A 13,624-nucleotide genomic window follows, 5' to 3' on the forward strand; every position below is an offset into this window, starting at 1 on the left:
TACCTGTGCGTATATATTATTTTTGTTTATTTCACTTCAAATCTTACGAAATCATAAATTTATTTAACCAAATGGTTAAATCGTGTGAATGAATGTGGACAATATTTGTCACTTTACTGCTGTGCGCAAATGTGTGCCAAATCATTTGGATCTTTGGCAGCCAAATCGTCTGATCACAAAACAAATCATTTGTACATCGCTATCCAAATGCGCAAATGTGGACAAATCTAAATTTGGCATTTTGTGTACAAATGTACAAATCGTGTGATCCTTGCTTAAGTCTAATTGAGACCTTTTCTTTTTCCATAGTATTTAGTATAGGAACTGTAGGAAAGCATTAGGCATTATAGAGATGCCCTTGTGGTCAGCTGATTAAGTTAAGTGATATTTTGACCAGTTTTGGTTATTTGTCTTTTGTTTATTTAATGTTTATAATTCTATAGCACATTCAATAACTAGCAAATCAAAAATCCACATTTCAAACTTCGTCAAAAAATTACAAAAATTAAACAAACTTCATCAATTACAGCCAACAATTTTAAACTTTTTATCAAAATGTATCCAGTTTTATAGCCTACTAGCTTTTACCCGCGGGTCTCCCCCACGTCAGAAGGAATTAAAAGGGTCATGTGACTTGTGGTTTTGAAGTTATGGCTGATAAAAAAATTCCAAGCCTATGTTAAGAGCTACGCTTCCTTATACAAACTCATTTATATATACCTTACTTTAAGCACCTACCATAGATATGTCTGCATACAAAATGTCATGTTTATGTGACTTATGGTTCCGAAATTATAGCTGATACAAAATTCCACGCCTTTGGGATGTGCCACGCCCCCTTTTACAGACTAATTTATATATATACCTTACTACAAGCACCTACCATAGATATGTCTGCATACCACATTTCAAGTTCATGTGACTTTAGGTTCCGAAGTTATGACTGACTAAAAATTCCACGCTTATGTTATTTGCCACGCCCCCTTTTACAAAATCATTTTTGCATATCAAATTTCAAGTTCATGTGACTTACGGTTCCGAAGTTAGAGCTGATAAAATAATTCACTCCAATGGGAGGTGCCACGCCCCTTTTCCAATACCGCCCATATTTTCCCATGATTATGGAATTAATTTTATTTATATCGACAGCAAGTTTTAGTTAGTATAGGAGGTGTCACGCCCTCTTTTCCAGTACTGCCCATTTTTCTCTATGCCTTTAACCTTCCCGGGGTAATATATATAGATTAAATTTGAGTAGGTTAAAGTGCAAATTTCAATGTTTAGTTTTTAATAAAAAATTTTAAAGTTTTTGGGTGTAAATGTTAAAGTTTGTTGAATTTTTACAATTTTTGTAAGAAGTTTGAAATTTCGATTTCTATGGTGGTGGTTATGTGGCTTGTCTTTTATAAATAAAAAATATACACATTAAATAAACAAAATAAGAATAACCAAAACCGGTCAAAATATCACTTAACTTAATCAAGTGTACTTAGCAGAAAGAGAATGTAGAATTCTGGTTTAATCCCTGGTGTGTGCAACATCCAAAAATGTTAGGAAAAAACCTGTTTGGAGCACACTGAAAACGGCGAAGCTTCTGCCGCAGCTGTCAAATTACCAAACACGTAGTTATACAAAACAGTATTTTCTTCTATAAAAAAATATAGTTAAGTATTCAGTGGGAAAATATTCTGCCCTGCAGTGAAAAGACAAACCAGACAGTGAACATTCTAGTAGATGCAAAATCATTCAAAGAGCTCTTATCTTCCCCAAGCTTCGATGCGGCAGTTCATCTTCCTATTTGGCTCTACAACCATTCGTCGGTTTGGGAAGAGACCCAGCAACTTCGGCAATTGGCAGACAAATCCATTTTGGTAATGCACTTTCTCTCATTGACCACCATTGCGTGCCGAGTCGAGGGCTATTTTCACTGAAACCTCGTTATCCAGGAGTACAACACGTCCAAGCTACTGTCTTGTAGCCAGCGCAATCCTTGTATTTGTATGCGCTTAACTATATCAAAGTCATTAAAAAGCTCGTATAGTTCGTCATTCCATCATCTTCGGTACTCGCGAATAGGGCCATAATTCTTGCGTAGCATAGTTCTCTCGAAGGCCTCCTAATCTTTTTTCAATATTTTCCATGTTTCTGCACCATATAAAAGGACGGGCATGATGAAATATTTGTAGAGTGCAGTTTTTGTACGTCGAGAAAGGTCTCTGCGTTCCAAATGCCTACAGAGCCTTAGGAAAAGTTATTCTTCACTCGTCACGTCAAAATAGCCATAATCTCGTTTATCAGGAGGAGAAATCTTTCAGGCATTCGCGCTATAAGGAGATAGAAATGTGCTTCGAATTTAAACATTTGTGTCATCATTATGGAAGAAGCACGTAAAGTGCGCTGTCACAAAAGCCACACCAGCTATAATGGTGTGCAGAAGACTGGCTCCCTTTTTTCCTACGGGGGTGTAAGTGTAACGTCCCGCCGATGACAAACAATTACCAAATTTGCCATTTTGATTCCACAACTCGTGCAACCTGCAGCCATTTGGCGGCTTTAATGAATTTCAGTACGTCATACAGACAGAGGCAGCTACGCTCTGAAATATTCTGCAGAGGGTCTTTAGCCTAATACCGGCGAAGGCTGAGCACTCATATGGGTCAGGGTCATCGCAACTGCGACAAAACCTATTGAAGGGTAGTCCAATCCCTTCGGCATGCACCCCAACGGGCCAGTTTCCTGTGCACACTGCAGTAAGTTTGTAAGCATCATCTTTGCTCATTACTAGGAGAGCTTTGGTTTTAGGTGGGTCGTATGGCTTCCAGAACTGCCGGGTAATCCTGTAAGATCCCGCGGGATTCCACCTATCCTTGGCCTTCGAGTAATCCATTTCGGTAACTTTTGTCTTAATCTCCCTGAGCGAGGCGCGCATGTCCAACGCTTTGGATACATTCAGTGCGGAGCCGCTCCTTGCTACCTCGTCTGCTGCCTCGCTTCCGTAAATATTGCTATGTGCCTGGCCCCTTTGAAGGTAATTTTATATTGGCCCGAAATATAGGCCAGTTTGGCTATCCGAGAAGATATTCACCTGCTGTCTCGTAGATACATTCTTACCATACCTTACTACCTCCTTAATTGCAAACGTTTCGGCCTGGAAAACGCTTGCATAGGATAATTTCTAGTTATATTTATCATGATAAAAACATAGCAAGGTAGAACCGTTCTCTCAATTTGTCGGCCATGATTTTTTTTGAAGTTTGCCAACATTTTAAAATCATATAAAAGTGAAAATAAAAAATTGAAATTGTTCGAAATTGTTGTTGCTTGAGATTGAAAATGTAAATGTGTGTGTGAGTTTGTGAGTAAATTTAAAAATTAATTTGTTTGGAAACGTCAAGAATTTTAAAAGTGACTCTCAGCGGTTCTACCTTACTATATTTTTATCATGATATTTATTATTTATTATATTATTTATCTTTGACGCGTCTGTAAATACAGTCAAGAACCCGACCTTTCCTTGATTCCAGTCACTGCGACTTGGGATTTTCGTGTGGAATTTTTGGTGAACCCAGGTCTTCGACGGGATGTAGTCAGTGGGCAACGCTTTAATTTCAGGAGGCAATGCGATGGAACCGTGCCGGACGGTCTTTCCTTCCAGAATCAAAGGGCAAGCAGTCTGATGGTACTGTTAGCAGCTGAGTTTTCGATAAAGATATCTATGGGTAATAAGTCAAGTCCTTCGGACAGGATCTTATTGCACTTGTTACGCCAGCGACTGCTGAACTTTGAATTCCCTTAGCTTAGTATCCTTAGTAAGGGCTAGCCACACCATGATATTCTGGCCAATAGTAATATATGAAGCGTTTGCATAGTCCGAAAGCACCGCCTTCAACACAGTGAGGGGATCGCTTTCAAGATCAGCAGGCTGGCGTGCACTTGGATAACAGGTCACGATCTCCAGTCCTTTCTAAAAGCCTGATTATGGCAACTTAACTCAACTTAACGGAATGTAGAACTCAGAGAATCAAAATGAAACAGATTTCGACGTGGCATTAAGTTAACAGAATTTTTAAGAGAGGACCGTAAATTACGTTAAGTTGCCATAATCGGACCATAAGAATTGCCTTAGCAAAGCCATAAAAATACCTTCATATGGAAATATGTATGTAACGCATAGTATAGGCATGTGTAATGAATTTGAACACTCCAACGGAACGAATCATAAAAGCATATAAGGAAACGAGGAGGCTGAGAGAGTTTCAAGAGAAGTGGTAGCTACCCATCAAATAAGACCAGATTTCTTCCTTGCTGTAGGATCACATAATCGGGGAAGAGAGAAGAGATAAGAGCAAAGGATCAGCTGCTTAGAAGAACCCATTGGGTAGACACACATGGGCTACGACTGGCCAAAAAACTTATAGGACGATCCTGCCGCTACGCCGAAATGGCGGCAGGAGCCCCAATGCATCTCCTTCTAGACTGTTTTGAGGTCGACACTAGCACATCTGGAGGTGCTGCAGAAACAGACAAGGCACATTTACTGTCTGCCGCACCTGCAGCTACTGAGTTTCATTGACTTGACGAGGTCTTGTAATAAGGCACAATATATTGTATCTATCTATCTATGCAGTGACCTACGAGCTCCACGATAGCAAATGTGTGACAACATGGTTTGAGGCGAACATAACTGTAAGAAATCAAACAGTTTTGTAAACCAGCCAACATGTGTGTCAAGCGGTTGTTTTAGCGTTTACTCGATCGAACATCGATAGCTATAATACCATGTTGTCATACGTGTGGGAACGTGCAAATCGCTAGTTCCAACCGTGACGTCGCATTAAGACTGCTGCTTGTCGATCTAAGATCACTGGAGGTGATGAAGATATTTTAAGTATTGAATGTAAGTTATTGTGAACTTTTTAGACTTGAGTATAAATATGTATGGATTTGAACATCCCATATCTCGAATCACACATCAGCGACCTGCTGTCGGCCATTGTGACTGTCGCAGCCGCGCGAGCGAATAACATACAACTGGCATACAGCCACTAACATAGCGTGATTCAATAAGACCTCAGATATTCGCAATACGGCCATTGTTTCAAGCCCCAGTTGAAACCACATATTGTCCAAGTCCATGTCGTCTAATTCAGGACATACAAAGCTTGTTATCCATCCACGATAACGACCGTTCACCGTAACTGCGTTACCTGTATCATTTTCGAAGAAGCACGGTCCGATGACTCCGACAGACCAAACACCACACAAAACAAAGATAAACATAAAAAAACTTTAACTCGTTGCGACAAGGTTTAGATCACTTTTACGCGTTGTTCAAACGAATATGGTTTCATGACTAAGTTTTCCAATGCCTGTAGTACACTTTGTTCAAAGAAAAACCTTAAAATATCACAAATAACTGCTGGAAAATATCTGCGTCACCCTTGTATTATCCTATATTTTCATACACTGGTTGAAGACATAGCCGGGCAATTGACATTTCATAGGACTACTAAATACTAGTTGCCAGTAAGCAAAAAAAAAATCGAAGACGAACTAGTTGAGCTGAAAAGCTAACACATATTAACAGAAACAGTATTACAGTTCACAACTAGTAGTTTTCCCTCCAGGTAGAATGCACAAATTAAATCCCCGTGCAAACAAACAATAACGCTTTGGACCAATTCCAGGATTAATTTGGGATGCTAAAAATTACAAAGAAATTTAGGTACTAACGCTATCTGCTCATTGCATTATTCCTAAAAAGGATAGTAGAACACAAAACAATTTCTAAAATCTGTACATTTCTTCTTCAAGTGGTCACTTCCGTTATCTGTCCGACACCAGAAAATCCACGGAATGGCAAAGCTACATACACCACTTTGGCTTATAACTCAGTGGTAAGTTATGAATGCCGATATGGTTACACTTTGATGGGCGAGACTAGTAGTAGATGTGGTGCTGATCGGAAGTGGAGCGGAACGCTGCCGACTTGTAAAGGTATACGAGTGCATTTTCTGCGACTACGCTGTGATACTTATAATACAAATGTACCATAATTGTTAGAAATTAACTGCGGACATCCAGGTGTTCTCTATAATGGCTGGATTGAAAATATTGAAGCTGGTACAGGCCTTGGCGCCAGCATAATTTTCCGTTGTCAGCCTGAAATGTTAATACAAGGCCATTCATCAAGCGTTTGTCAAATTGACGGACGTTGGCGTAATCCCTTGCCCGAATGCTTGGCACCCTGTGTTGTGCCAGCAATATCTCAAGGTTATGTTATACCTGTTGAAATCATCACAGACGAAAATGGCACCACCATTATAACACCAACAACCACGCAAAGTCCCTCAACATCGTCCAGTGGTGTAGAGAAAGTTAAGCATGGCACTGCTTTGGAGGTGAAATGCGACGAAAACTATGAATTTCCGGTATCGTTGCTAAGTCCGCCGACATGCAATAACGGCACTTGGAGTATTATACCACGATGTGTACCTGCGCGTTGTAAAAGTATGCCAAAGCCACCGAAGCATGGCATGGTGCTCGCGCCGAAGACGGAACATGGCATGAAGGCGAGATTTAAGTGTAAGGATGGCTGGAAATTGATAAGCCCAGAGGGTAAAGATATAACTGATCCGAACGAGTATGTGCTAACGTGTTCATTCGGTAATTGGACGGGCGAAACGCCGCAGTGTCAGGAAGTATTTTGTTCGTTTCCTGGTTACATACCAAATGGAAAGGTATTGCTCGTTGGAAATATGGGACTCTACGATTATAGACCGTATGTGAAAAAGGTTAAGCACATTTTAAGATAATCAAGATATTCAACTAAAATTATCACTTATTTGTATCTTATCATTATAGATCGTTAATAATAAGCAAATAATGTACGACTGTGACAAGGGATATGTTCTAGAGATCGGTCCACCAGGTGCTACGTGTGTCGGTGGTAAATGGCGGCCATTGGAGTTACCGCAATGCCTACTGGGACAACACCCTAGATTACGATGGAATCGTAAACGTCGTTCTATACAAATGCGATATCTGCGTTCTCAATATTTATTACGTAACAAACGAGATTTGCGAAGAAAATTGGATGAGTTGCTTAATGAGAGCGCTTCACAACCTTTGATAGCAATTAATTGGGACATTGGTGAGAATGATTATTTCCACAAATGAAAATTCATGCAATATACATATCGCACGCGAACTTCAAAAGTGACGCAACTCAAAATTTGGCATTTTTGATGCACTACAAATGTGCACAGATCTTTTACTTACCTTTCAGCAAAAGCTGGAGCAAATTTTTGTTATAATTTGTTGAAAAACCCTAAGGTAAAGTTTCCCTTGCCCATATGATTAGCATTTGCTAAGAAATAATTATTAGCATTTTCTGACCAACGTATCAATTTGAGTTGGGTCTCCTTTGAAGATCGTGTGCGATACGTACAATTGGTTGTCAATACTACGAAATTAATTATAATTATCTTAACGGCAGTAATGTCACGACAGAGTGTTCACCTTGTGCACGCCTTTATAAAATGTATAGCAAGCTTAGAAATCCGCTCCATGCGGGATTTTGGAGTGACCAACTCTGCTTATAGATAGGAGAAATATTTTCCAGTTCTATAAGATTTTGAAATAATGAATACGTATTTAAATACACTTTGAAGCCCTTTCATGCCTGTAGATTTGCAATAATTTAAAAGTGGAGCTTCAAACCTCCTACAACGTACCAATTTCAAATACCAAGATTGGGTTCCTGGTCCGGGAAAAATCTAAAACTAGTTTTTTTCTTATAGCGATCGTCCCTCGGCAGGCTATACCAAACCTAAAACCATTTGAACTTCGAAGGAATTTTAGAAGATTCCTTATTTCCACGCATCTAAGGTCCTTCAAGTTATCAAAGAATTGTCTACCTAGAGTGGAGAGTCTTCATCTGGATATAGTAGGACATTGGCACAGCAGGTGCATAATCATTTCCTCCTCCTCTTCATCTGGACAAACTCTGCAGGAGTCCTGTATACGTATGCCTAGTCGTTAGGCATGCTTGCCTATTAGAGGGTGTCGTTTAATTACAGATACTAGCAAACTGACATTACGCTTATTTACGCTCAGTCAGTTAGGTCAGTTCGTTTAGCGTTCGTTTAGTTCTGCAGGTGATCTCGCCATGCCATCTAACATTCGCTACTTTAGTAAGCCTCTCAGAAATAAGTACCTTACCAGTTTCTAAGGATATTTCATCATTTGTATCCAGTTCCGCGGCTTTAAAACTCTCCTCTATTTGGCAGTGTCCGCGAACCCATATCACCTTTGGGCGAAATGACTCAGCCATGTCGTTAAGAGATGTGCGTCATTTTATGGCTACCATGGAGATTGTCAGCAGCTTCGTGATGGATTTGATTGCTGCCTTGCTGTCAGTGAAGATGTAGATATCAACTTGGAGTATCACATCACGCTTTACCAGTTTTTCGGCCTACAGTAGGGTTGCCAACAATTTCTAAGAAATTTATAGTACTTTTTCAAAAAAATATAGTACACTTTAAATATATATAGTATTTTTTTTTAAGAAAAAGTAAAAATGCTTTTTAGGTGTATATCTTTTTTCTATCTTATGCGATTCCTCTGTAAAAAAATATATTTCTTTCTAAATCAAAAGTTTATTGTTTATTAGTGAGATATTCGCTTTACGTATTTATTTTTAAGTAAATTTGCTAAATCTTTCTAAGTATTCTTAAAAATGTTGCCATTTTTGATCTGTGGACACTTTGTTTTAAAGTATATTAATTTAATATTGATATTTCAGTATAAATGTCATCCATTTTAAAACATATCTTTCATACAAATGACTACAATATATATTTATAATTGAAGAAATATAGTATTTTTGCATACTTAATTTTTTTCCAACAGCGTACTATACGCATACCCAAAAAATAGTACAATACTATATATTATAGTAGTTTGGAGTATACACCTCCACCAACTCCTCTCTCGAGCTTTAACCCATCTGTATACACATGGATGGGCTCGTTAACGTCTCAATTTACGTTCTCGAGGTGCCAATGGGCAGCTGATTAAGTGCTTGCCTATATACCCGGCATGCTATACAGATTTACAGACGGCACATATATATAAGAGCTTTCACGCCAACATAGTTTGCCGCGGACGGAACTGTGTAGCGTTTCTAAAGTTGAGATCACAGCCGCGAAAGCGCTTATCTCAAACTGTAGGCAGTTACTACATATGTATTTACACTGATATTTATTCTACTAATTTCTTCGCTGACGGTAAATGTGAAACTCTTCTTTTATATCATTCTCGAAGAAAGTTCCAGGAATAAAAACTTTTCCAATTAAAAAATGTTCGAAGTGTGTGACATTTCGTTACTTTAAATTGAGCTAACCACATTTGTGTACCGGAATCCAGTGGAGTTATGTGCAATAAGATAGCTGATATTCTCGCTAAAAAAGGGGATGTAAAGGAATTTAGAATCCCAGGAACTATTTTATCTGCATGAAAAAGAAGCGCAACAATACTGAACAAGTACGCAAGGTAACAGACTGGCTAAGTCCTACATCCCAGAAATATCAACAAAAGGAGAACCTAAGCTCATTAGTAGGGTTTCTTACTGGCCACTGCAGGGTAATAAATCACTGTTCAAAGCCCTCACTAGGACCAGACTGCACTTCATAGGATCACCGTACCTAGAAGCGCATGACCAAATTGCATTCAGACAAGAGACCTTGCGATATTTCTTATCAATGTGTGCATTAAAGAACAAGTGGTTTATTATAAAGGTCGTTCTCGATCGCGGCAGCTATTTGACCAAGTCTTTGTTAAAAGAACTCTCGTTGCCGACTAATGTATGTACAAGGCAGTTTCTACCGATATTGAGGACAAGACCAACAGTCTCTCAGGAATTTTACGCTAATTTCAAGAAATATTTGAAATACTTATTAGTTAAATGGAGTACGATAAGTGAATAACGTTACCCACTTTAGCGGGTATCGAATGAAATGTATGCCTTTTGGCCTAAAACTTTTTAAGCTAAGGCCGGATATTGGATAAGAAGAGCCCATGAAATCCTGTGAATCATTTAAAGGCCTACTTTTATTTGAACTCCAAACAAAATTTGGAGAATCGCTTAAATTATTTAATGCCCGCATAATCGAACAAAAACTTTAAATTAAACCTCTAACCTGATTTCTTTTACTTTTCAGACACTAACGTCGTCCCAAAAACTAGAGTTAAACGAAATCCTTCCGAAATTGATCAGGCATACTCCAAGTATTATCAAAAGATCAAACAAAAATATCAAAATTATGTAAAGAATTTATTAGGCTATAGTAGATTACACAATCCGGTGGACTTCCGAAATCCCACCAAAAAGATACAAGTGCAAGATGGCCGCTGGTATAACACCTATAGCAGTCCCGACCTGCTAACACGTTACAAGGCTACGCACAAGTCGCGAACATCGAATAACGATTTTTATGGCTTGGAAAATGACGATCACGATTCGCGGGTCCATCGTATATCCGGAAAAATTCCACTACCTGATATTAACCAAAATTCCCGTTATAATGCACATAAACTAAATCACAATGACAATATCCTTTACGATAGCAATTCGGCAAACTATTTCTTCAACGTCTTGCAAAATTCGCCAAAGACTCAAAACGAAAGTGATTTGATAGAAAAACTCAAATCACAAATTGTGCGTAGACGCCGCAAACGTAGCAGCAACAATCCGTCTACACCACCATCACTCGCACCTGATGAGGATATACACGAACCCGTGGAATCTAAAGAAGGCAGAAAACGTTTACGCGGTCCCTGCGAAGATCTAAATTGGGAACAATTCGTCAATGTGACCGTTGTGAGACCCGGTAAAGCAGATGGTCGCAATAGCGTTGGTATAATGCTCCACTTAGAATGCCCCGCTGGTTTTAAGCTGAATATAAAAGGCGAAAATGCGACTGCGCGTTGCATACGCGGCATTTGGAAGCCTGATACGCCCAAGTGCCTTTCAGGTAATGTCCAGGAAAGTTCTTTACACTAATGTCATGAAAATTGATTTAAATTAACTAAATGCTTTGCAGCGCCTTGCTTGGTGCCGGCAGTGGAGAATGGCCGGTATTATAGAGTGGAGGGGCGAACTAAAGTTTTGATCGATAAAAACACATTAACACCACTAACCACATATGAAGAAATAGATTCAAATGAGTATATAACACTCGAGTGCGATGATGGCTTTAATATCCAGGTAAGAAAGGTCTCTATGTCAAATTTTTCAACAAAATTTCGTATACTTTAGATTTATACCTCTCGCACAGGGTTCGGCCCAGCTGCGTTGCGCGCATGGCAGTTGGTCGGTGAATGCTTTTTCGGAATGTGTATCCATACCTTGTACACTACCGGCTTTACCAGGAGTAATATACGAGGTAACTAATAATCTTTTGGATAAATTTTTGGTTTTCCCTGTGGAATATCGGAATATAACTTTGTTTTTGCAGGGTGGCTATCGTACTGGCCTGACAATCGGACATGGGAGCACGGTGACAGCTCATTGTGATCATTCAACAAATGCCTTGCCAATTGAAATGAGTTGCAATAAGGGTATACTTAGTCCACAAAATATACATTGTGAAACAGGTCAGCGCAAATCACGTGAAGAAGTGCCGTCCGAGCCACAGTCAAATGGAAAATCAAATAATGTAATTGTACCGAAAATAGACAATTCGGAATCTGAGGACGTAGCCAACGCAACAGAGGAAAACGTTACTGAAGAGTCGAAAATGTGTGGTCCGCCGAGCATTTCTGATGGCGCATTAGTTTACAAGTAATTATTATTTCTTAAATTTTTGATGTATAAACATCTTCGCTCCCGGTATTGGTAAAATTTGCCTTAAGTAACGCAGCAGACAATTTGTAACTGCTTCTTGAAACATTTCTGGACCAGTTCAGGGCTATTTATGGACCATTTAGGGCTATTTCGGAACTAGTTCGAGACTGTTTCGGGAAAAGTTTAAGACTATTTTAGGGCCATTTTGGGACTAGTTTATGACTATTTCAGGAACATTTCCAGGTTAGTTCGGGGTCATTTCGGGACTAGCTCCGGCATATTTTGGGACTAGTTCGAGATTATTTTGGGACTAATAAGAGACTATTTCAGGATAGTTTCAAGACTGATTCAAGATCAACAGGATCAGGAACAATTTCTAGTTTTTTCGACTATTTCGAGGGCTGTTTAGAACCATTTTGGGACTAGTTCGGAATCATTTCGGCTTTAAAAAAATTTTAAATAATACTTAAATATACTTAATTATCTTTTTCTCGGATATTCTACTTTTGTTACCTATACTGAAAGATATGGTTTTCTGGTTATTGTATTTTGCTTTGCTGTTCGTTTCTGTTTCATTCCATGTAACGTTTTTAAGGAATATTTGTTCTGAATTTTCGGACGTTGCGCGTTTTCCCTAACTACCTCCCCAAATTATTACCTTGGATCCTGCGGTCCCGATATCTCACGCCCTTCTCTAATGTGAACTTTAATTAACCGAAAATGATATGTATATTATGTATGTATATGAAAGAGTTTTTGTTCTTATTCTTCTTCATTGGCAACCGTCTATGGGATTCTGGCCGAGTCCAACAAGACCCAGCAGTCGTTTCTCTTCTGTGCCAATTGGAAATGCCAAGTGAAGCTAAGTCTTTCTCCACTTGGTCTTACCATCGCAGTGGGGGCCTACCTCTTCCTTTGATACCAGCATCGCGATCCGTATTATATACATTCAGAACTGGGGCGATTCTATCCGTTTGTACGACATGTCCGAGCCAACGAAGCCGCTACATTTTAATCGGCCATACTGTCTTCATCGTTTTAAGCTTATACAGCTCATCGTTCCATCATCTGTGGTATTCATCGATACCAATATGATTCGAATAAAAACTAGTTAGACATTTACGCAACCCATCAACGCCAGAGCAATTTTGTAACACTACGTGCAAGCCCGCTGAACCACCAGATATTCAATCAGTAAATTAACTATGCGGGTTCATCATAAATCACTGTATTACTTATTTATTTAGGTAAAACTTTGTTGTGTCAGCACAAGGTACACTGCGACCTAACAGATCTTTTGTATCCCTATGACGACGTCCCTAACCCTGAAAGCCCAATATATGTACAGTCAGCTGTTCAGATGGATGCTAATTGCCATACAAGCGAAGGTCTTCTTAGGGGATCAACTGTAGACGAATTTAAGTATATTAGCCTTTTGTCTAGCCAACATCGGAAAATTACATAAGATGTATTACGACGTCTCGTCGTCCTCAAAACATAGCCGGATATAGTTGGTTATATAAATAGCTCAGAGAACAGCCTGATTTCAACTCTATTAACTGGATTAATGTCTTTTCTAGCGAAGAGGGAAATAAATCATAAGACCCGCAGACAACCGACTGAGCCCACAAGATGTATTCAACCTCATGAGAACAGATGATGACCTTTCTCTCCCGGATTCGTTGACGACCTGATTCGCTTCGATACTGCAGTTGCCTGATCTGTCTTGTTCTTCGCTTCCAAGAGTTGAAATGAATCAACACTGACCTTGCCGCG

General features: G+C 39.2%; 1 protein-coding gene across 4 annotated transcripts in view; it reads left to right on the plus strand.

The window, feature by feature from the left end:
* Positions 1 to 13,624, plus strand: part of LOC118735482 (protein lev-9) — a 60,504-nt gene that overhangs the window by 19,647 nt on the left and 27,233 nt on the right. Inside the window, exons 6-12 of one of the 4 annotated variants that reach the window (XM_036465265.1) lie at positions 5,815 to 5,997; positions 6,064 to 6,794; positions 6,865 to 7,153; positions 10,224 to 11,051; positions 11,106 to 11,278; positions 11,340 to 11,447; positions 11,520 to 11,845. In XM_036465265.1, the coding sequence (XP_036321158.1) occupies positions 5,815 to 5,997; positions 6,064 to 6,794; positions 6,865 to 7,153; positions 10,224 to 11,051; positions 11,106 to 11,278; positions 11,340 to 11,447; positions 11,520 to 11,845 (2,638 nt within the window). The remainder of the gene's footprint in view (positions 1 to 5,814; positions 5,998 to 6,063; positions 6,795 to 6,864; positions 7,154 to 10,223; positions 11,052 to 11,105; positions 11,279 to 11,339; positions 11,448 to 11,519; positions 11,846 to 13,624) is intronic. The other 3 variants (XM_036465266.1, XM_036465267.1, XM_036465268.1) reach the window with 3 other exon arrangements.

Source organism: Rhagoletis pomonella, unplaced genomic scaffold (assembly GCF_013731165.1).
Source record: "Rhagoletis pomonella isolate Grant_MI unplaced genomic scaffold, Rhpom_1.0 Rhpom_scaffold_00003, whole genome shotgun sequence".
Lineage (NCBI taxonomy): Eukaryota > Metazoa > Arthropoda > Insecta > Diptera > Tephritidae > Rhagoletis > Rhagoletis pomonella.